The 22,930-nt window shown below is 38.0% G+C and overlaps 1 protein-coding gene across 4 annotated transcripts; it reads left to right on the top strand.

The window, feature by feature from the left end:
* Positions 1-43: 43 nt before the first annotated feature.
* Positions 44-22,088, top strand: LOC128030204 (rab effector MyRIP). Of its 4 annotated transcripts, none has more exons than XM_052617686.1 (17): positions 44-192; positions 1,707-1,866; positions 11,089-11,310; positions 13,028-13,164; positions 14,950-15,030; positions 15,169-15,266; positions 15,334-15,414; positions 15,874-15,966; positions 16,081-16,249; positions 16,435-16,997; positions 17,165-18,622; positions 18,787-18,846; positions 19,655-19,840; positions 19,933-20,073; positions 20,895-20,993; positions 21,074-21,134; positions 21,374-22,088. In XM_052617686.1, the coding sequence occupies exons 2-17, from the start codon at positions 1,757-1,759 to the stop codon at positions 21,385-21,387; spliced, it is 3,573 nt and encodes a 1,190-aa protein (XP_052473646.1). In that variant the 5' UTR covers positions 44-192; positions 1,707-1,756; the 3' UTR covers positions 21,388-22,088. The 4 variants fall into 4 exon arrangements, with proteins under 4 accessions (XP_052473646.1, XP_052473640.1, XP_052473651.1 ...); XM_052617680.1 differs by having other exon boundaries at positions 19,933-20,094; XM_052617691.1 differs by lacking the exon at positions 18,787-18,846 and having other exon boundaries at positions 19,933-20,094.
* The last annotated feature ends 842 nt before the right edge of the window (positions 22,089-22,930 follow it).

The following is a 22,930-nucleotide window of genomic DNA, read 5'->3' as shown; positions in this document are numbered from 1 at the left end:
TTCAGAGATTCTTGATTGTTTTGTCAAACTTGTCAAAAGGTTAACTTCGAACATTCCCGAAAGACACGGAAAGTCATTGTTGATTTGAAGCGGTCCGCGGACATTCATAATGAGTTTGTCTGTAAATCTTGACAGCTTGGCAGTCGCTGCTCGAAAAGAGCTGACGTAAGCGACTGAGGTGAAGACGCAAAGGTAAGTGCCGCATCTAAACTAGTTCTTCTCAACCTATCAATTTTATGTCTCTAGTAGGCCTATGGCTTATTTGCTAATTATTGCAGTCTTGTTATTTATTTATTTTTATAAACGCGACTGCATTATTAATCAGAACAGAACATATTTATTATGGCTTTGAGCTTTGAGATGAAAGAGGTTTGTTATCCAAACTCAGTATGAATAACCTGTGTGTGAACATACTGTAGTCTTTCTTTCTTTCTTTCTTTTGGAGAGGTGACAGGTTCAGTCACCATTCACTTTCATGGAATGGGAAGAGATGCATCGAAAGTGAATGGTGACTTGAGGCTGTGGAGAGTACAGTAAATGACGAAAAGTAAAACTGTCCCTTTAATGCGTTGCCACCTTCTGACAAATGAATTGTAGTTATATCTCATGGGCAAAAGCTCTGCATTTGCTTTCACTGTTTACTCAGCAGATGGTTTTGAGGTTGCTGAGAAAGATAGTTTTACAGTGTGCCAGCAAAAGCCTAGGTTTGATTTGTTATTTTTATTATTATATATACATAATTATATTTTTAGCCTATATGTTCAGTTTTCATTTAATTTTAGTTTTAGTACTTTCATTTATTTATTTATTTTATTAAGCTGTAATATATTTTTATTAAAATTTTAGGATAGTATTTGTTTTATTTCAGTTGGTTTTATTTCGTGGCCTAATGGTTAGAGGGTTGGACTCCCAATCGAAGAGTTGTGGGTTCTAATCTCGGGCTGGACGGAATTGTGGGTGGGGGGAGTGCATGTACAGTCCTCTCTCCACCTTCAATACCACGACTTAGGTGCCCTTGAGCAAGGCATCGAACCCCCAACTGCTCCCCAGGCGCCACAGCATAAATGGCTGCCCACTGCTCCGTGTGTGTGTGTGTGTGTGTGTGTGTGTGTGTTCACTGCTCTGTGTGTGTGCATTTCGGATGGGTTAAATGCAGAGCACAAATTCTGAGTCACTTTCATATTGACATTGACATCATTGGGGACTTATCTTTCAGACAAAAAAGTTTTAATTGTGTTTAAGGCAAGGTCACAACCCAAGGCATGTTGTGCCTCAGACAGTTTCATGTATTCTTTATAAGTCATGCCAGAATTATCAAACATCTAGGGCAGTGGATAAAAATGACATTGTTGTGGTCTTGAATCTCAAGGCCTTTTTTTCAGCTAAATGCAGATTTAACAGCCTTATGCAAGATGATTTACTTTGGACTTTTGCAATACACTGTATTATGCTGATTTCATAATTAAATCATGTTATAATAACAAGATTGTTTTGTCATTAGATTTACCTCCCAGCTTCCATTAGGCTATAGTCGAAAACTGATTTTGCCAAAGCATTAAAAGATCCTGGTTAGAGTATGAAATTAAAAAATAACCTCATAAAGTAAAACTGTAACTTTTGTCTGCAACATGAAACACATTATGAAGCCACAGGCGCAGCTGATGCCTAGCTTTTGATATATTAAATGCTTCTTTTACTGTTCTTAGCTAACAGCTGGGACAGGGCAGGTATCTTATTAGCTCTGCAGAGGTGAAGAATGGGGCGTAAACTGGATCTCTCTGGTCTGACGGATGTGGAGGCTGAGCATGTGATGCAGGTGGTGCAAAGGGACATGGAGCTGCGCAAGACTGAGGAGATGCGGCTCAAGTGAGTCTCATGCACCCTTCTGTGTCTTTGTAGCATCACAGTTTTATCACTCCTCCTGCACAAAATACACTGCTGTTCTGAAGATTGGGGTCAGTAAGATTTTTGCTTTTATTCAGCAAGGATACATTAAATGAATTAAAAGTGACAGTAAAATATTTACATTGTTAGTCATTCATTTGTTCGTTCTTTTATTATCAGATAAATGCAGCTTGGATGAGCCTAAGAGACTTTATCAGAAGCATGAAACGTTGTACCAAACCAAACTTAAACTGTAGTATAGGACATTTTAAAATTATAATGCTGAATATCACCACATTTTCCCATGAAAAGTTGGTAAATAAGCCATTTTAGCATGGTCTTCCTTGTGATGTCACCCAAATGGTGTTCAAGTAGCTAGAGAGCATGAGGAAGTTCCCATCCTTCTTGGTCATTCTTTAAAACAAAATGACAGGAAGGGCTCTCCCTTCCCTCCTTATCCATGACTCACTTCCCTGAGCTTTGAAGAAATCTGATTCTGAACTAAAGATACACATAGATGCATTATTATTCAGGAGAGACAGACTCATGTTGTATCTTATTGGTTATATGAGACCAATATTTCTATCTTAACAGGTATTTGCGAATTAAAAGGCCCTTTCTTTTTACATATAAAAAAATCTCTTTGGTGTTTTTATTTGCAGCACTTCACAGGAAGTAATTGTGTGAAACCGGCAGAATGCTTAACTAATGGTCTTACATGACCTGCCTTTTAAGGTTTTTTGTGTAGTACTATGTATAAATACATTGGTCCCCAAAGAGCAGAACATAACCCATGTATTTAGTCTGTTTGACCTTCTATCTTTCCTTCTTTCCATCGTTGTTTTGTCTTTCTTTAAAAAAAAAAAAGTGCAACATTGGAACAATGAAGCACATTACTCATCATGGTACTTTGGGGTGAGAAAAACACTTTAGTTAATGACTTTGTTTGGCACCAGGGTTTTATCTGACCGACAGACAAGCACTCGGACTTCTCTAATCTCTCACTCTGCTGTTGAAAATGCTTGTTTGCTGGAAAAGGAAACAGGAATAATGGCACTAAAATTAATTTGGGAAAAAACAAAAACAATGCCTCATTGTAGCTGTCTCATGCTTTTTGGCATCAGATCAGCTCAGAAATGTAGAAATACACTGACATCGTATTTTTATGTACTCACAAAAAGAGACCCTTGCCTTCAAAATCCAATCACGGGTGCTTACAGGCGACATGTTTGAGATGTGTGTTAATGGCCAGAGTGAAGATCTGTCTTAGCTGTCCACTTTTACTGTAATTGAATCGCTTAAGATGGATGTTAATAACATGTTGATCTGCTGGGATGTAATGTTGAGTACAGTTTGCCTTTGATTTTCCTCCAACCAAGAAACAGGTTTTTGTTTGTCTTGTTAGAGCATTGGGATTGGTTAGCCTGTATACCATGTTATTTTTGTACCATACAACCCTATAATGATTGTCAGGTATTTTTGTTCAATTCTTTTGTTGTTCAAATGAGTTAAACAGAATTTCTTTTAGAATATTAGTGCTATTTCTTAAGCCCCACAATTATTTTTCAAATCACTGCAAAACCTTAAACCATCTCATTTTATGCAGACAGCATTTTTTTTCTTTTCCCAAGTGTGTCCTGCCTGCATGCATCGAGCTTTTCAATAGCCTCTCTGACACCTGGGGAGCATCTCTGAATTTTAAACAGGACCGAGTGAGTTCACTGGAAGAGATTGGAAGAGCAAAAAAAAAAGAGGAATACAGGGAAAGTATTTGTTTTGACAAAGTAGTAAAAAAAAGAGAACTGATTAAATATGTCAAGGCATCAGATATTTGTTCCAGAAATATTTAACAAAACCCTTGATGAGAACAACTGTTCAATTTTATTTTGCATGATAAAGGTTAAGAAAATCACACAAAGATGGAAACAAATGAGCCAAGAATTTAGTAGTACTGAAAGTAAAAAAATCCACCATCTATCCATGCACTCATCCTTGATTTTCCATTTCATTAAATCAAAGTTTTCAAACGGATGTCAGATTCTGTCATTTTTGTGAAAATGCTGTTAATCCATTACACGAAGAGGAAATGTAATGGAACTGCACACCGAACATAGTGATTCTGGGCACACATTTTGACTTGTAGCACACTATTCATTAGGTTATGTTGGCCCATACAAACAATTATGACCGGATAGTTTCTTTAATTACATGCTGATCAATTTACACTGTTATTTATAATACAGCTATGTGAATATTTGTGAAGCTTGTTTTAAAGCTGTTCTTCCGCATCCAAACCTGATTCTTCATGAGAATTAATTTAAATTAGAGAACTAGTTTTGTCTCAGTTCTGTCTATGCTGAATCTCCATAGAAAGACTAGCAACTAACAACATTTGACAGATTGACAAGCTCTGATTAGTACGTTTTCTTGCATTGCTCTAAAGTCAGCCTTTCCCAGCATGCCACATCTTGTTTTACTGTCTGCTATGTGTTATTGTGTTGCAATAACACTGCTGATCTATGTAAACAAGATTTTCCTGGAATAGGTCATGTAATTGCTGCAATGCTGGAGTCTTTGCGCTATATAACACAACAGTAGATTAGGTTTGAGTTTTATCTCCCTTGTTTTGTGTGCAGAGAAGCTCTCAATCCTCATGCAACATTTTTTTATGAGATTTAATTTAGACTCAATTACTTATACATAAAATGTATGTTATATTATAAAATGCATTTTATTTATGTTAATGTTCATTAATTTTAATTTGAATGGGGGGGGGGGGGGGTAGTACAAAATATTTTAACACTGCATTGAAAAATAAAACTAATTATTATTTTCATGTTGGTAAGTGTCAGGGTCTTGGCAAGGGAAGAACTCAGGTGCAGACAGGGATTCTCAAACAAAGGGTTTATTACAAAAAGGGGAAAACAAAACCCACGAGGGGGAAAACACGGAGCAAGGTAAAGACTAAATAACTAAAACAGGACTGGACTAACAAGATAAACAAGGACTCTAAATACTAGCTATAAACAAACACTCACGGTAATACAAACACTTCTTAAGGAACAATCACAGAGTGGAACACACACAAATCACATCAGAGGTACAATGACAATGACAATGAACCGACGCAAGACAGAGCACACTAGGAGATCTAAATAGGGGTACTAATCAAGACACGACAGGTGTTACAGATAGGACAATCAAGACACGACTAGGATAACAAGGGGGGCGGGGCAAGGGAACGAGACAACACAAGCACATGGCCCAAAGAAAAGGCCATGCGCTTGTACACAAAACATGGGTCTGTCATGATCCTGCCTCAAGACTAGGAAAAATCAAGGACACGAGGGCAGAATCATGACAGAACCCCTCCCTTAAGGAGCGGCTTCCAGACGCTCCTCAAGGGAACATCAAACACGGGACATGACTGACATGACAGACTGGGACACAGACACAAACCAACAGGACATGACAAATAATAACAAAGGCAGACATGAATACACGACGGCAGGGTTAGGGTGACAAATCAAAAAAAACAAACAGGGAAGGGGAGGAGGCGGGACCACAAAGTTCATGGGGGACAGACCAGGGTGAGTGGGTGGGGCAGGAGTTTTAGGAGGGTAGGACGAAGGCTGACGACGGGGGGTACGGGCAGGTCTGGGTGGTGAGGGGCGGGGAGGGGTCTCGGGACTACTGACGGGGGACATGACAGGAGCAGACAAGGGACGCGGGGCAACAACATCTACTGGACACGGGGCAACATCTACTGGACACGGGGCGACAACATCTACTGGACACGGGGGGACAACATCTACGGGACACGGGGCCACATCCACAGGACACATGACTACATCAGCAGGACACGGGGCTACACTCACGGGACACGGGGAGACGACATCTACGGGACATGGGACCACATTAACGGGACACGGGGCCACATCAACGGGACACGGGGCCACATCAACGGGACACATCAACGGGACACGGGGCCACATCAACGGGACACATGACTACATCAGCAAGACACGGGGCAACACTCACGGGACACGGGGAGACGACATCTACGGGACACGGGGAGACGACATCTACGGGACACGGGGCCACATCAACGGGACACATGACTACATCAACAGGACACGGGGCCACATCAACAGGACACGGGGCCACATCAACAGGACACGGGGAGACAACGGCTGGACACTTAGGACTTCTGGGGACAGGGTCAGGGGACAAAACAGGACTGACGGGGACTTCTAGGATTTGGACAAGACGGGACAAATAATCAGAAAAGGCTTTAGCAGCCAGGACAATTGGCATCTCCTTACGAGATGAGACAGACTGTACAAGAGTCTTTGCTGCAGAGTCGGCCGCGGCTCTCTCCTCCGCTCTCACGACTGCAGACTTGAATACGGCTTTCTTCTTTGCCGGCTCGGGCACGCCAGCGCTGCTCGCTGCTGGCTCGGGCACGCTCACCGCTGCTGGCTCGGGCACGCCAGCTCTCGACGCTGCTGGCTCGGGCACGCCAGCTCTCGACGCTGCTGGCTCGGGCACGCCAGCTCTCGACGCTGCTGGCTCGGGCACGCCAGCTCTCGACGCTGCTGGCTCGGGCACGCCAGCTCTCGACGCTGCTGGCTCGGGCACGCCAGCTCTCGACGCTGCTGGCTCGGGCACGCCAGCTCTCGACGCTGCTGGCTCGGGCACGCCAGCTCTCGACGCTGCTGGCTCGGGCACGCCAGCTCTCGACGCTGCTGGCACGGGCACGCCAGCTCTCGACGCTGCTGGCACGCCAGCTCTCGACGCTGCTGGCACGGGCACGCCAGCTCTCGACGCTGCTGGCACGGGCACGCCAGCTCTCGACGCTGCTGGCACGGGCACGCCAGCTCTCGACGCTGCTGGCACGGGCACGCCAGCTCTCGACGCTGCTGGCACGGGCATCCAGCATTGCCTCCTGTCCGCTGAGTTCCATTCTGGTCGGTTCATTCTGTCAGGGTCTTGGCAAGGGAGGAACTCAGGTGCAGACAGGGATTCTCAAACAAAGGGTTTATTACAAAAAGGGGAAAACAAAACCCACGAGGGGGAAAACACGGAGCAAGGTAAAGACTAAATAACTAAAACAGGACTGGACTAACAAGATAAACAAGGACTCTAAATACTAGCTATAAACAAACACTCACGGTAATACAAACACTTCTTAAGGAACAATCACAGAGTGGAACACACACAAATCACATCAGAGGGACAATGACAATGAACCGACGCAAGACAGAGCACACTAGGAGATCTAAATAGGGGTACTAATCAAGACACGACAGGTGTTACAGATAGGACAATCAAGACACGACTAGGTTAACAAGGGGGGCGGGGCAAGGGAACGAGACAACACAAGCACATGGCCCAAAGAAAAGGCCATGCGCTTGTACACAAAACATGGGTCTGTCATGATCCTGCCTCAAGACTAGGAAAAATCAAGGACACGAGGGCAGAATCATGACAGTAAGTGCCTAGTCTAAATACATTCATAACAAAACATTCAAAACTTAAACCATCACTATATTTTAATGTACAGTATAAAAAATGACATATCTGTTAAAATGTAAACATTGTTAAATTATTAATATTATTATTTTTTTAATAACTTTGCCTCTGCCATCATCTAATACTCACTTAATATAATGTAAAAAATTGTATGGGAACAAAATCCACAATCTAACTAAATATCTAATATCAGCTGATATACATCAAATATTGAACAATACAAGTGTCAGTTATATTATACATTATAAACTTCAAAGGATACTATAAAATGTATCATAGATACATACTGTGTAACAGGCAAGGGAAAAGAAGACTATATTCTTAAATGTGTATTATAGTTGCAGATTGTATCTAATGTAACCTGTCATTCATGATAAATATTGGTCTGTCAAATGACTTAGTAAAAAATATTTGCTTTGGTTGACCCCCTGTCCATCACACCTGTGCCCAGTCTGGTTATCTGGCATGAGTCACTTAGTAGACCTTCCCTTGGATCTGCACCTACTGGCACAGGACACTTCTGCTGTTCTCTGCTAACAGCTTGCTTTGTAAACAACAGACCATATTTCTGAGAACTCGGTGGAAATGGCCTGCTGAGTATCCAATTATAAGTTCATTGGAGAGACCCCTGATGGGGTATCATCACCGTGGGTGATTGTAGGGACATGAAATTGATCCTGCTCAGGTCTGTAAGAATCTTCAGCTATTATCTTCCTTTTTTTCTGTCACTTTAAATGCATTTTTCACTGATTCAGTCTATACAAACTGGTGGAAAGCTGTTTGTAATCTCCATTTGTAGGGTCTTAATATCACATTTAGAGATTAATCTAGAAACTACATGCATCTTGGATTTAGTGCAAGAGTTGTTTTGAGTTCAAGCAAATGCATGCGCAAAATGTCCTCAAAGGGAGATTTTGGCACAAATTTGTCAGCAAACTATTTCAATGTGCACACATGGACACAAAAATGCAGTGTTTTAAAATTATGTTTGCCAAGTCCACAGTTACAACATCAACATCACTGTAATGTATTATCCCCCCTTGTGTGTGCATGCTGTCATTAAAGACTTAGTTTTCTTCCTTTACCATTTTTTATTCTGTCCTGTCTGTCTGTTTTAAGTCTGCTGAGATTATCCTCAGTTCCCCTCTCTCAGTATTCACTGGAGTCGATCCATTCAAGCTGGGGCTCTAATCATTCGTAATGATTTCCTGTTGCTGTTGTGTGGAGAGACAAAGTAAACGCCATACCTGAAGCAGATATTTTCAATACAATACTTCCTTTCTAGTTTTCATCCCTCTTTCTATTCTTCTTTGTCAATTTATCTCTATGAGTCATAGATGAGCTTTTAGAACAATTTGTATCATGTCATATAATTTGAAATCATTTACATTTCCATAAAAAAATCACAACCATGATGATATTACGACCAGAAGTACAGTGCCCCTTAGGTGACTTGGTGGGTTCACTTAGTTTTGCCGTGACCACGACATAATAACTTGTGGGAATGTGATAATATGTCATGGCCATGAGATATTAATTTATGAGAACGTCATATTAACTCGTGGGAATGTGTTATTATGTCGTGGCCACGAGATCATTTTATCGAGGTAACAACATCCTTATGTCGTGGCCTCGAGATGTTATGTTGAGGGAACGACATCCATTTCTCGTGGCCACGACTTCTTATGTTTATGGAATGACAAAATTTTTCTTGTGGCCACGTGTTCAATGTAAATAATCCTGCGTAACCTCAGAAGTCCAGGATTATGATGGATTCATTCATATTTTATTTTGAAGTAAGAAATTACCATATTATTAAATTATTATATTAGCCATAGGCCTAGGCTACCGGGCTGTATTCCATTTGATCGTCAGCATTCAAATGAAGTTTGTCATAAATAAATGTTACATAAAGTGCATAAAATAAAATATAAAATATAAAAAACATTTTTATCCATCCTACAGTCTTGTAAATCCATTAACTGATAGTCTTTTCCCCGTAATATTTGTATATAATTAAATATTATTATTATGTTATTATTGGTTATGTTTTTATATTCATTTAGATTTATTTTATCCCTTAATTTCGATCTCTTTACTTAACATTCGGAATACTTTTGTAAATAATAGCCTACTTCACGTAGTTTAATTTGTAAATGAAAACACAACATGCTCATTTATCATAACACATAGGCATAAATACAATCATAAAGTCAAAACATTATTGGCATAATTGTTAGATAAATGATAAATGAGCATGTTGTGTGCAAATGAAACTACATGAATGATTAATTCCCCAACGAAAAGCTATAGTATTTATAATTATGTTCTATTAATTAGCATTAATAAAATCAGCTTAGGGGCACCGTACAGAAGCACAGTTGCAAGTGTGATATTGCCTTTATGCAACACTTTAATAAACAAGAAGTTATTATTAACTTATATATTATAATATTCAAATATAGCCATTTATCTTAATTTACATACTTCTGACAAAGAAAATATTTCCAACCAAAGTCAAAGCAGAATGAACCTTTATTCATCTTTGAGCAACTCTGAATGAATCAGTGTTTTTGAGCGAATCGATTCAGATGATTCAGTTATTCAATGATTTATTCATAAACACATCCAAAATCTCCCAGGCACACAGTAGATGCAAAACAATACATGAACAGGACAGTATGTCTGAATTCACAGTATTGTGAGTAGGGATGACCTGCTATTTCTGGCAAGAATCTGAAGTATGCATTCATTTGACACTTTACTATCCCACAAGGCCACGGGAGAGGATTTGTGAATAGCAGTTAGCGCAGTTAGCAGTAGAAGCAACAACGCAACTGATGCTGGTAGACATGATGAATGTAGTACATCCAGAATGCATTCTTACTATATAGAACATACTTTTTTAATGGTCACTAGGTAATTACTCTCTGGATAGGCACTTCTTTTGAATGAGTGTTTTGGATGCAGCCACTCATTTGTTTTGTTGTAGAATAAAGCAGTATTTTGAATGTAACAATTCGGTTGAGTGACTGATTCAGTGATTTACTCATAAATGTAGTCTCTTAATGCCACCTACTGATGTATCACTGAAAGCTTGATTAAGATATTTCTTATTTACTTTCATTTATTCAGTTGCCTTCTTACTGCTGTACACAATAAAGCCTACAATTCTGACTTGTTAATCATAAACGTAACTTTTAATTCATATCCTAAAGGCACATCAGTTTAATTAAGCAGCATAAATCTAATGGACCTAGTCCAAACAAAATGTGTGCTGGTTGCAAACCTCTACTGAATAGTGTTAGGTCTCTCGTCTCTCTGCTGTCAGAGCAATTTTGCTCTGAATTGCTCTCTCCTCTCTGGAGGCTGCAGTACGGCTGGAATTGCAGACAGATTTAAGACGTTGAAGGGCAAATGCAGCACATCTGTCAACACGCAGATGTCATGTGAACATGATCCACTTATAGGGCACTACAGCCTGCCTTCCAAAGAGATAAATTATGTATGTTTTTAATGCATCATCCTAATACTCAGACAAATATGCATCAGCTTAATCATTTTAGATAATTTTAGTCAGATTCTTTATATCACAGCTGTTTTTCCATTTCCATTTTCTTCTTCTTATTTTCTCTCTCTCTCTCTCTCTCTCTCTCTCTCTCGCTCCAGAGTGATGAAGAAGACACTGGTTGAGGAGGGCAGTCGGTCTGTTCTGCTGTCGCGGCAGCACAGGTTTAATGAGCGCTGCTGCATCCGCTGCTGTTCTCCCTTCACTTTCCTGCTCAACCCAAAACGTTGCTGCCTGGACTGTTGCTACAACATCTGCAAGGGCTGCTGCACATATAGTAAGAAGGACAAAGGTTGGCTGTGCTCCGCCTGCCAGAAGACCAGGTCAGTATTGCCATGCTAAAAAGAGCTGTTGTGGTTTGGAGACCGAGTGAGCGTGAGCTCCGTCAGGGGGCTTTAGTGGGACACACATGCAGGTTAAAGCATCATGATGCCTCTGGTAGTTTTCAGGGTTTAAAAACTAGGGGTGCATGATAAATTGGTGCTTTATCAGTTAGTTAGTTGATATCAGAATTTTTTTAATTGACCGTATCAGTCAGTATTGGATAATTCATTATACATGCTAATTTCTCATTCAATATATATATATATTTTTTACATTTAGATTAACGTGTCTAATTCCATGTCTCAGTTGAAGTGAATCTTAAAAATACTAATAATTTAGTAACAGTTAACTTTTGCAAATCTAATAAGGAATATCATTTTTTCAATGTGTACATTATAATGTTGTGATGCCTAAATTCACTTTATTTCAGTTTTTAACGGCATATTTTATTTCGACAGAATACTATAGAATAATCAGTCAGAATTTTATCAGACAGAATATAGAATATAGAACGAAATAAATAAAGTTTATAATAAGTAAATAAAAAAAAAACATATATGAATTGGTAAAAAATAATTTTAAGTATTTTTATACAGTAAAAAAGAAAGTACAGTTAATTTACATGAAACTAACAAAAGACATCCTGAGGGGTTCAGAACTGGATCTGTAAATGGACTGTTTGTTTTACTGTGAAAATGTGCTCGTGTTTATGTTCATGAGTTGTGTCTCTCTATTTTAAAGCACCTTTTTGTAGCACCCAGTAGTCATTTGAGCATCAGTGTCTGTATGGCTGCGGATTTGTTTACACACATGGTTTAATGAAAGAGAGTGCAATAACCCTCCTGGTGAGGGTTCAGATAGCACTGTGAAGGCTTCTGCAGTCATCAAAATAATTACGTATAATACAAGTATAGAGCACGACATGACATTTATTGCTCTCAAAGGCCTTTGTAAATGTCGCAGAGTGCTGTAGGTCAGAATATTACTGAACCAAGACTGAAGACAATTTTGCTCTTCATACATGCACACTAATTTACAAATGTCTGCAAACATATAAATGACTTAACCCCGCCTTCATTTTAGGCTTAACTCATTTGATTTTGCTAACCAGTGAAGTCAGAGTCAAATTTTGGGTGACTGCCTTATTTTGCTGTTTCTACAGATGTGATATGAATGTGCTGTGATATCATTTTTAATGAAACCCAAGAGCTTTACACTTCCCACACTGTGCATGGAAGGTTACTATGTCCTACAAAAGTCCTGCATTTCTGTACAAAATATTGTTGTAGTTATTTTTTTTTTTAACTTATAGAAGGATTATTTATTTTCTTTCCTATCTTATACATACACACTCACACTTAAACAGAGTGTGCGTGTGTATGTATAAGTATTATTTGATATTATAAATATTATTATGTATAAATATTATTTGCCCTTTATATGCAATCTTATATGTTCTCAGCAGGCAGTTCCTCTGAAAAAACACATGCTCTAAATGCTCTATCTACTATGACCTTTCTTTGTATATACTGTTTGTTTGTGTGTGTGCTTGATTATAGAACCTTGTGTCTATGATTATAGGACAAATGTAATGGTCTTCATAAACATATGTTCTGTATTTATGTTGTCAAAGGTTTTAATCAGTGTAATGTAAACAGAAACTCAGGAACGCTCTTAAATAAACATTATAATGTGGCCTTGTTCTTGCATTTCCAGGCTACTGAAGACCCAGTCACTGGAATGGTTCTACAATAATGTGAGAAGGCGTTTTAAACAGTTTGGCAGTGCCAAAGTATTAAAGAACCTCTACAAGAGGCATGCAGCTGAACATGGATCGCTAACAGAGCTTACAGGTACTTGCCGTCTGGACTATTATATGACCTTTCTTGAAAATTCACAAAATTTTTCATGCATTTTGGTATATGCTTTGGAGGTAAAAGAGCTGGTTTGTAAAAGTTGCTCCATTTCAAATGACATCTGCGTTCAGTGCATATGTCAGTTTTAGATTGTCCTTCACTATGTCTTTTTCACAGCTTATGGTTGCATGTGCACGCATGTATTTAGCACTAATTCATGAGGGTTAAGGAAAGAGCAGACGGGGTTCATCTGGTCTGACTTGCCTCCTCTGTATCCAATTTAACAGCAGCAGGATTTCTTAGAATTATTCATGTTTATGGAGGAAGGGTCAATGTGATTATGATTATCGTTATTTCGTTATTTATTTAAATAACGAATCAAAATCAAGCATATACACATAATTCTACACACTAACGAATTATTACAATAACAGTTAAATAATTTATTCACTTAAATAAAATGACTGAATAAAAATGACTGAATATTACAGTTTACTGGTGTACAGAAAGATATAATACAGAAATTTCCTGCTCCCTGTGCACTGGAAAGTCAAAAGGATACAGTGCATTTTTACAGTAAAACAATTTACTGTAAAGATACAGCCAGAAGGTAGTAGCCAGATGTATACTGCTAATTCACAATTTTTTTTTACTGTGCACCCTTGTTTGGAAGTTTAAAAAAAATCTAAATTATAATTTTTTCCCTCCACGCCAGTTTGAAGCTCCTTAGCTTGTAATGAGTTATGGTCTATGTCCAGCCTCCATTTCAGTTTTGCTGTGGTCTGTGAGCAGAGACCGTCTTCTCCCTGAAGAGGAAAGCAGTTTAGAGCAAGGCCGATGCCACATTAACTATGGATGACCATGACTGTGGATGTTTGTCACCTCGGCAGACGCCTGTAACCTCTGAAAAACAATAGCTCTCTGTGGAGGAGAGTAAAACCATTACAGTGACAATGAAATATAAAGAGCTTTGGCCACAAAACTCACCGCACTGTGGTCAGGCTTTTGGAAATTTAATGCAGAGAAAAGCTTGGAGATAATCTGTTTGAGTTTAACGTGAGACTAAGAAATGGAGCAATAAGCTTATAGCATTATAGGATAGGTTTTTAAGCTGCAACATCAGTCTTCAGATTATCTCATAGAAAAATCTAGATTCATAACATTACTTTGATTTGCTCTCTTCGGCAGAGTGTAGGCGCAAGCACTGGCTTGAATGTAAAGGGCAGGTGTCTTAATAGAGGGACTTCAGAGGAAGACTGACCTTCATTGGCTTGAGGGGAGCACTTTAAATGGCTGTATGTAGAGCTGAGGCCATACTGATATGTCAGTATTTACCAATCAAATGATTTGTCAACCGATAGAGAGAGAAAACCGTTGACACCAAAATAAAATCATGTGTCAGAACCGGAAGGGCTGTTGAATCTCTCAGTTTATCTCAGGAACAGTTTGTCAGTAACACAAACAACAACAGAAATGTTGATGCATATGGTTTTACTTGTTTTTTTTCTCATTTAATATTGAGCCAAGCTGTCTATTCCACTCTCGTCCTACCTTATCACTCGTAAGAATATTATTTGAATAATGGATAAAAGATCATTAGGAAAAACATTTTATAAAAAGTTGATGCCCCCAGAAATCGAGGCATTAAGTATTTCTTCATGGCATGCAACATACACACACACTTACTGAAGTTATGCATCCTCTGCAACTGAAAATGGATAGATTATAAAGCATTGGAAAGTTTCTGACTAAATCAGCTGTAACATTTTTTTGGACCAACAGAGGGGAGCACTTATGAGGAGAGTGTCTGCAATGAGAGTAGTATGTATGAGAGCGACTCCACGTTTTACAGGCAAAGTGAAGGTTTGTGATCAAATAATTATTTAGGGTTTTGTTACTGAATATCAGTAGTTTTGATTTTATGAGTTGACATTTTAAAACACTTGACAATGATATGGCAATTTTCAGCTATTTTCTTTGATTTATTATGTGTCTCTCCAGAGCACAGCATGGCTGAGACTATTAATGTGGCACAGCGGGTGGCAGAAGAGGCCATAGATGAGGCTATTGCTAAAGCTGAGAGCCAGACTGGCAGTCAAGTAAGACTTTCCATTAATAAGTACAAGATTATTCCTTCAGGGCAGCTATTTGACATTTGCTTTGTAGGAGAAGGAGAAAGAAGCTCATTATTTGCGAGAGAACAGAAGAGAGCTGATAGAGGAATTGACCACAACTATAGTACAAAAAGTGAGTAATAAGTGACAGCAATGACCTTTCATGAATGTAGAGTTTTGAAATTGCGTAGGTTTTTATTTCAATTAAATGCTATAATTTCTATTAATCAAAGAGTCCTGTTAAGATTTCCACAAAAATATGTATAAAAAGAAATGTTTCTTGAACACCAAATCAGCGTATTAGAATGATTTGTGAAGGGTCATGTGACATCTGAATGTATACAGATCTTGGTATTTGTATATATTTACAGTCTTGGTTTACATCTAAAATACAATGAAGAATTGTATTATTTAACATATTTTGAATAGGAATATATGTGTTGATATATTATAAAATGTAAATGTATAAACATTTTTGCTATAAATAATTTTCAATTATTATATTAATTTTAAAATGTCATATTATTATTTATACATTGAATAAATGACAATGTTTGCATAAAAGTATTATATTGGAATATTTAAACATTAGATTGTCCGCCGGAAAAAGGATCAACAGACTGAAGAGAACAGTGATCGAATCTCTCCTGATCAAACCCAGAGTGCCTTTGACGCTCCTCTCTGGGTACAGTGGCTTTTTATTTCTTTTAAAGACTGAATCACCTGCAATTTTGCAATGTTTTTTGTATTGTTCTGTTGCTTCAATGTTTGCTGAATGAAACATTTCCTCTTACCTCAGAAGTCTCGCTCAGCTTTCTGTCTCATGACTGATGAGAAAACAGACCACCATGCTAACACTGGGTCAAGACCTTCATCCTCTATAAGTCATACTCTGGAAACAATGGAAGAAACGATGCCTGTCCAGGTCATGCCTAGCTGGAGGAGTGTCGACCGACTGGACAATTCCAGTTAGATCCTTGACTTAAATCCATTTGATTCTGAATCACAGTTAATTGACTTCTCTTGTTTATGAGAGAGAGATTTTAAATTATTTTAACATTTGAAACTGTTAACTACCTTCATTTATATACTGTATATATAAATTAATATATATGTGTGTGTGTGTGTTTAAATGCTGTGTATGTGTCTTTAGTGTTACAGAGTCCTGATGGTAACTGGATTGCTTATCAGAGCAACCTGCTCTCTCGACCAGGCCTTTTAACTAAGCGCAAAAGTCTGGTCTACAGCGTCTTGGAAAGGGAGTCTGATGTGGTGTCAGCTTACGATGAGATGGGCTCAGAAACAGAGCCTGAAGCTAATGGGGTCTGGGGCGTTGCACTGGATGAGTTTCGGCGTAAAATGTCGGCCAATAAGCAGTTGGGTTACCAAGAGTCCTACAGCCATCAAGCAACCTTGCCTTTAAATGCAAAAGCACAACACCTCACTGCACACACCTTGAATGCTGATGCTGAGAACTCCTCAGGACAGGAAGGGACGCTACCCCAGTCCCCGAAAACTCTGCTGCCCTTCTTGAAGAGAAAAGTGCCACTAGAACACAGACGACCCTCATCCGCCCGTTGTGCGAATATCATGGATATCAGTTTCAATCCAGGAGGCGCTGAAAGCAGCGAGGATGGCCTAGAGGACAACAGTGTCAAAAGGTCAAGGCGAAGGAGGAAAAATAAAAGAGAGGAGGCAGAGTGGAAAGGACAGTCGGTAACAAAAATTATATCTGAAAATGTTTATTGTATTAGGTTCAGTTTATACCCGTTATTACACTTTTATTAAGTTCTGAACCTATAAAAATAAAATAATATGAGTTATTTTATTGTATCAGTATAATTTTTTTTCTACATTTCATGACTCTGATTATATTTTGGCAGGATTCCAGTAGCCACGTCTTGGATGATCTGATGAAGAGGCGTCATGTGAAACAAGGCACTTCAGACACTTCAGACACTGCGACCCCTGACATCTTGAGCTCTGGGGCCGTGACCCCTGATCCATTTGGACTTGGTCTCAATTCTCCCAGCAATTACAATCATGCGGCCCTTGGTGTAGTTGGATCTTTAGATCAGGAGTTGACTTCCAAATTGAAAGAGCTGACCAGTCAAGTCAGAGAAACACAACTCTCCTCCACTGAGGATGAACTGGACAGGTTTGAGTATCAACTGGGGAATGAAGAAAATAAGACAAACGCAAAAGTGGGAGATAAATTCATGGGAGATGGTTCAATAAAGTTTGAGTCCGATTCAAATGAAATGTCAGATGAAAATGAATCTACAAATCAAGTGAGATCAAGTGAGATATTGAAAGATGACCTGACTTCCATACTGAGAGAGTTGACCAGTCAGGCCAGCGAGACACTGCTTTCCTCAACTGAAGATGAACTGGACAGGTCTGAGTATCAAACTGAAACCAAGGGTATAAATCAGCCATTAAGAACTGAGCTGCAGGTGGTACATGACAGGACAGATGGAACCAACATTATAAAATATCATGAGAAAACCCAAAACCATGCTGAGAAATCAGAAGACAGTAGATCAGAGAAAAGGCAAAAGGACACTGTGGCAAAGCAGGACATTAGTGAGCAAAAGAACACGGGTGAGTCAGAAGAAATGAGCTCTGTGAGCCCAAAACAGACACTTGCTGAGACAGATACACAAAATGAGATAGCTAGAGAGAGAGTTGAAGAGACAAAGAACGAGCAAGAGGTTCAGACTGAAAAAGCTGAAATAAAAGATATAAAAGGAAATGCAGTTGAAGGTCAGCAGAGCAGAGCTCAAAATACAGAGACGGTTGATCAAATTGAGGAGCTGGGAGAGGTCTTATCCAGTGAACTGGCTTTGAGTAGATTGATAAGTGAAGATGGAAAGATGGAATTTGATAGGATAATTAATACTGCAGTGAAGGCTTCAGATGATATGGAAGAACTCACAGAAGCTTATACTTGTGAGGGGGTATTTTTAGACAAAGAGAGAAGTGAGGGAGAGAAACATAAGGTGATTGAAGAAGACAAGAATTTAAGTGTACAGGAAATGGATGACAAGACCATATCTGAGGGGTGCTTTGTTGGTGGAAAAGCGAAGAAGTTGCAGGAAAAAGAAATGAAGGTAGCTGGCAAGATCAATGAAGTTGTGGCACTAAAGAGAAACACTAATGATACCGAGAAGACAGAAGACAAACAATGCAGAAAATCATCAGAAGAGAAAATTCTAAAGAAGTACAGCAACAGTCGAGGTGATTTGATTGAAAAAAGGGAGAAACAGAGGAACCCCATGACTCAGCACAGCGCCCCACATGGTCAGGAGCAGTATCTGTCACCAGAGGAGATCTACAAGGTAACTACTAACAACAGTATGTACACTAAACACTACTGGCTGCAGTAACCTTAGTTGCTTGCGACTAACATGCTTTTATTTAACCTTCTTAACCTGTTTCTCTGAAGCTCTTCTTTATTTCTTATCTTTGTCTTTGTCTTCTGCCTCTTTTTGATCTTTGTTAGGATGCACACATGCTGGACATAGAGAAAAACCTACATTTAATCTCCAATATACTGCAACAGGTGATGATTGTATGCTAATATAGACAGTTTGCTCTTATTGATGCTCGTTATTTATTATATTTCACATTCTATTAGAGCGCAATTAATCAATAAATAATCATGATTATGATAATGGCTGCCACATAAAATATGTGTATTATAGTTCAATTCAGGTCAAAGTTTTTTTTTTTTCCTTCACAGCATTAACCCAATCACAGATATGTTGGTTGAGCAGATTGAGCACACACAATGGCCAGTCAGAGGTGCTTTAATCCACTCAGTGGCACTCTAAATGGCAGATTTGTTTCCTATACAAGCTGACTGATGTCTGCACACTTGCAAATCCTCTCATTATGACCTACAGAATATAGGCACAATGTAAATAAGTATGGGAGCCCATTTCTGCTTCATTATATATATATATGTATGTCATAATTATGAGATAAAAGTTGAAATCATAACCTAATCTGTCAAAAATGAGATGGTATATAATCATTTTGATTCTTTAAATTTCGTGATTATGACTTTTTATCTTCTAATTGTGACTTTTTATGTCATAATTAAGATTTAACAAAGCATTATTTTCTTCCTTATGTGGTTGGGAATGGGTTTCCATAAATAATAATTCAGTTTCTCAGCCTGGTCTAGACGTATTGTTTACATAAAGAATATGGCATGCAGTTGGCCCATCCAAAAAATATTTTAATGCAAATTTTATTCATTAAATCAGTTATAATAGTTTTGCTAATTCAGGTGTTACTGACCCCATTAATGTGAAAGTTAATGTGTAAAGTTACAGTACTTTCCTTTGTCTTTTTATCGTAAATAGAAGTACTCGGCCACATCACTGCGCAGCATCACCACAGAAGTGCTAAAAGTACTGAACGCTACAGAGGATCTGATTCACGGATCTGCCGGAGACGGACAGTGCCAGTCAGACCACAGTGACGTCTCAGTAATTCCCCCTGCCGAGGCCAGAAGACTGGATGAGCAGCTCAGCGGACTTGAGGAGAATGTGTGGATTCTTTCGGAGATTAACATGTCTCATGCCACTGGGCATTTATGAGCTACTTCTCAATTTATTCTCATTCATTTCGCTGTGTGCAGGTATATGTGGCGGCAGGTACAGTGTACGGGCTTGAGGCTGAACTGGGGGATCTGGAGGAGTGTGCACGCAGCATCAGTGGATCCACCACTGAAAGAGATCTGTCACATCTGGAGGACCAGGTGGCTTCTGCAGCAGCTCAGGTGCAGCAGTCTGAGCTCCAGGTGTGTTCGACCTGGACGCTGTGCTCTCTGTCTTTCTCTCTCTCTCTCGCTTTCTGAATCTCAGCAGCAGCATCTCATAGCTCTGAAGAAGCAGTTAAGCTTGAATTAATGATTAATATATACAAACATTACTAAAACTATTTACATTGTTATCATTAATTGAAATAAAGCTACAATAAAATGTAAATATAAATATTAGATGAAAAACTGAAATTAGAAATGTTGCCTTGGAAACTAATTGAAATTAGGAATTAAGCAATGGAATGACTAAAACTCACAAATAAAGCTAAATAGAAAAAAAAAAACTAATAAAAAGGACAAAAGCACTTAACAAAATTACTAAAACTAAAATTAAATTAAATGTAAATAATAGACGAAAAACTTAAATTAGAAATATTAGAAAATTTGAATTATAATATTAGAATTACTAACTAAAGCTGAAATAGAAACTAATTAAAGCTTAATAAAAATAAAAAGCGAACAATTAAAAGCATATTACAAAATAAAATAAATAAAAAGTATTGATAAACATTGAAATATAAAAATTAATATTGAAATAACATTGAAATATAAAATTTATTTTATACAGGACATACTATATACAACTGTTATTAAGTTATACTATAATATATACTTTATATTATACTGTACATACTGTATAGAACTATGCAAATGCACTATCCGTCCCAAAACTGCCAATAACATTTCACATAACAGTCTTTTTTCGCAAAGCCTTACTGATCACAATAAAACAGTCATTTTCATATCTACTTGCTTTGATCTGTGCTATGTTTTTCCAGGTTTCAGACATTTCCTCAAGAATTGCTGCTCTGAAAAATGCAGGTCTTAATGTAACTCCACAGACCCAGTTTACCAAGGTCAAGGCTACAAAAGCCAAGGTGCTGTCTTCATATTTAACATAATATTTATTCATACACATTTTCTTACATGCTCTTATGTCATAATACTTTTGTTTCAGACACAAACCATTAGCTCATCTCGGAAACTGAGGAGGCGACTGCCAGCGCCTCCAAAACAAGGTAAGATCTACTCATATTCAATACTGACAACTGAAATGTATTTTTTTTAAGTTGTTGCCTGTGTAATTACAGGTGAAATGTTTAATAGTTTTATTATTAAATCCTGCATAAATTATACCCTTCATCTTTAAATGTGCTTCGTTTTTTTCTGTTGCATTACTCAAACGTCTACCATATAAAATAGTTCAAATCTGTAGCTGAAAATGATTTGAATCTCCCGTTTTATCTGTAAATTTCAGATAAAGAAGCATAATGAGGAAAGTGGGAAACATCAGCAAGAATCACCACAAAGTTACATAACTACAAACTACAAAAAAGCCAATGATCACATGTGCCTTGAAGCTCATGGCTCATAGATAATATTTAATGGCCTCCAGATTCAAATAGACTGATGCCATTTTACACAAACAAATGCCTCTTGGATAAGATTGCTTTATTAACTCTCTCCCCTCATAAAAATAATAATGTAAAATAAATAATAAACTAAAATAATGTAATATTATACAGTGATGTGGAGCTTTGTTTTGGCATATTTTACCATTACTGTGAATCAAGCTAATCATTCAATTAAGTCTTCAAAAAAAAAAAAAAAATTGTCAAAATCTATATTTTATGTTCCACAGATTCACAGAGTCTCTCTCTCTCTCTCTCTCTCTCTCTCTCTCTCTCTCTCTCTCTCTATATATATATAGAATCATTTGAATGACCAAATATTTGGAGGATTAATCTTTCTAAATTATGATTTATGTCAGGAATAGTGTAGATCATTCGATGCCATGTGTCACATTCATGCAGAACTTTAAACTCGCTGATAATATACATTAATGTGTTAGATTTTATTATAAATAAACTATTGGATAGACATTTGATTGATTGTAAAGTGTAAATTATCTATATAAATGAATGGATTTCTTTGTTTGATTATATTTCAATTATAGTACATTTTTGTCCACAGAGTTTTGTTGTTATTGTTTTTGTTGAATTGAGTTGTTCTGATTACATAACCTGAGCTATTTATGGTATTCATTTATTGAAATCATCAATATAACATTTCAGTTGTTGAGATCTATTTTTCTGTTTGAGAGTATTTCCAATATACAAATAAAACTATATATTACAATTACAAAGCACAGATATTATTAGGACAAAACTGAGACGTGTACAGTTACCATTGCAATTTAGCAATTTATGACCTTACTGTGTTCAAGTAGTGCTACTACTATGTATATATATATATATATACACATATATACAGTATGTGTGTAGTGGGTGTTAGATCAACTCATTGTACCATATCTCAGTATTTCTCTGATTAGCTGCAAAGTATTCAAGTAAATTTCAAAGAACTGTTGTCAAAGTTTTTAAGAATCTTCTATTTCTGTACTTTAAAATTATCCACATGAATTTGGATGTGTTGCAATCACTTACACAAGTGAATAAAGGTATTCATTTTATTGCAAAAATATATCCTTTAGGCTTCCCTGTTTTACACAGGAAGTTCTGTGAGGCGTCTGCAATACACAGGCTTTAATCACCCATCTGGTTAGAAGAGGGACACCAATGAGGGGACTCCCAGGAACATTATCAGACCCTGGTTTAAAGGGGGCTCTAGAGAGAAATGAAATAAAAGCTTAGTTGTGAAGGTTTTCCCTGAGTGCTGCAATTCCACTGGCATCGCTGGGTTGGAAAAAACATGTATCCACATTGTCTAGATTCACTTTGGTGTGATGGTGCAGTACATCACTCACATTTGTAGTACTCAAGGTCAAACAAATAGCACATTCATCCCAGCATCC

Source organism: Carassius gibelio, chromosome A2, assembly GCF_023724105.1.
Source record: "Carassius gibelio isolate Cgi1373 ecotype wild population from Czech Republic chromosome A2, carGib1.2-hapl.c, whole genome shotgun sequence".
NCBI lineage: Eukaryota > Metazoa > Chordata > Actinopteri > Cypriniformes > Cyprinidae > Carassius > Carassius gibelio.
The sequence above is the reverse complement of the archived record's forward strand: the minus strand, read 5'-3'. Positions and strand labels throughout refer to the sequence as shown.

What these genes read in the sequence shown, in the direction of transcription:
- LOC128030204 (XM_052617680.1), top strand. Translation starts at nt 1,757, where the DNA reads ATGGGGCGTAAACTGGATCTCTCTGGTCTGACGGATGTGGAGGCTGAG. An exon ending in CAGAGTGGAAAGGACAGTCG is followed by an intron (nt 16,998 to 17,164) that starts GTAACAAAAATT and finishes ATATTTTGGCAG; the next exon opens with GATTCCAGTAGCCACGTCTT. An exon ending in TGCAGCAGTCTGAGCTCCAG is followed by an intron (nt 20,095 to 20,894) that starts GTGTGTTCGACC and finishes ATGTTTTTCCAG; the next exon opens with GTTTCAGACATTTCCTCAAG.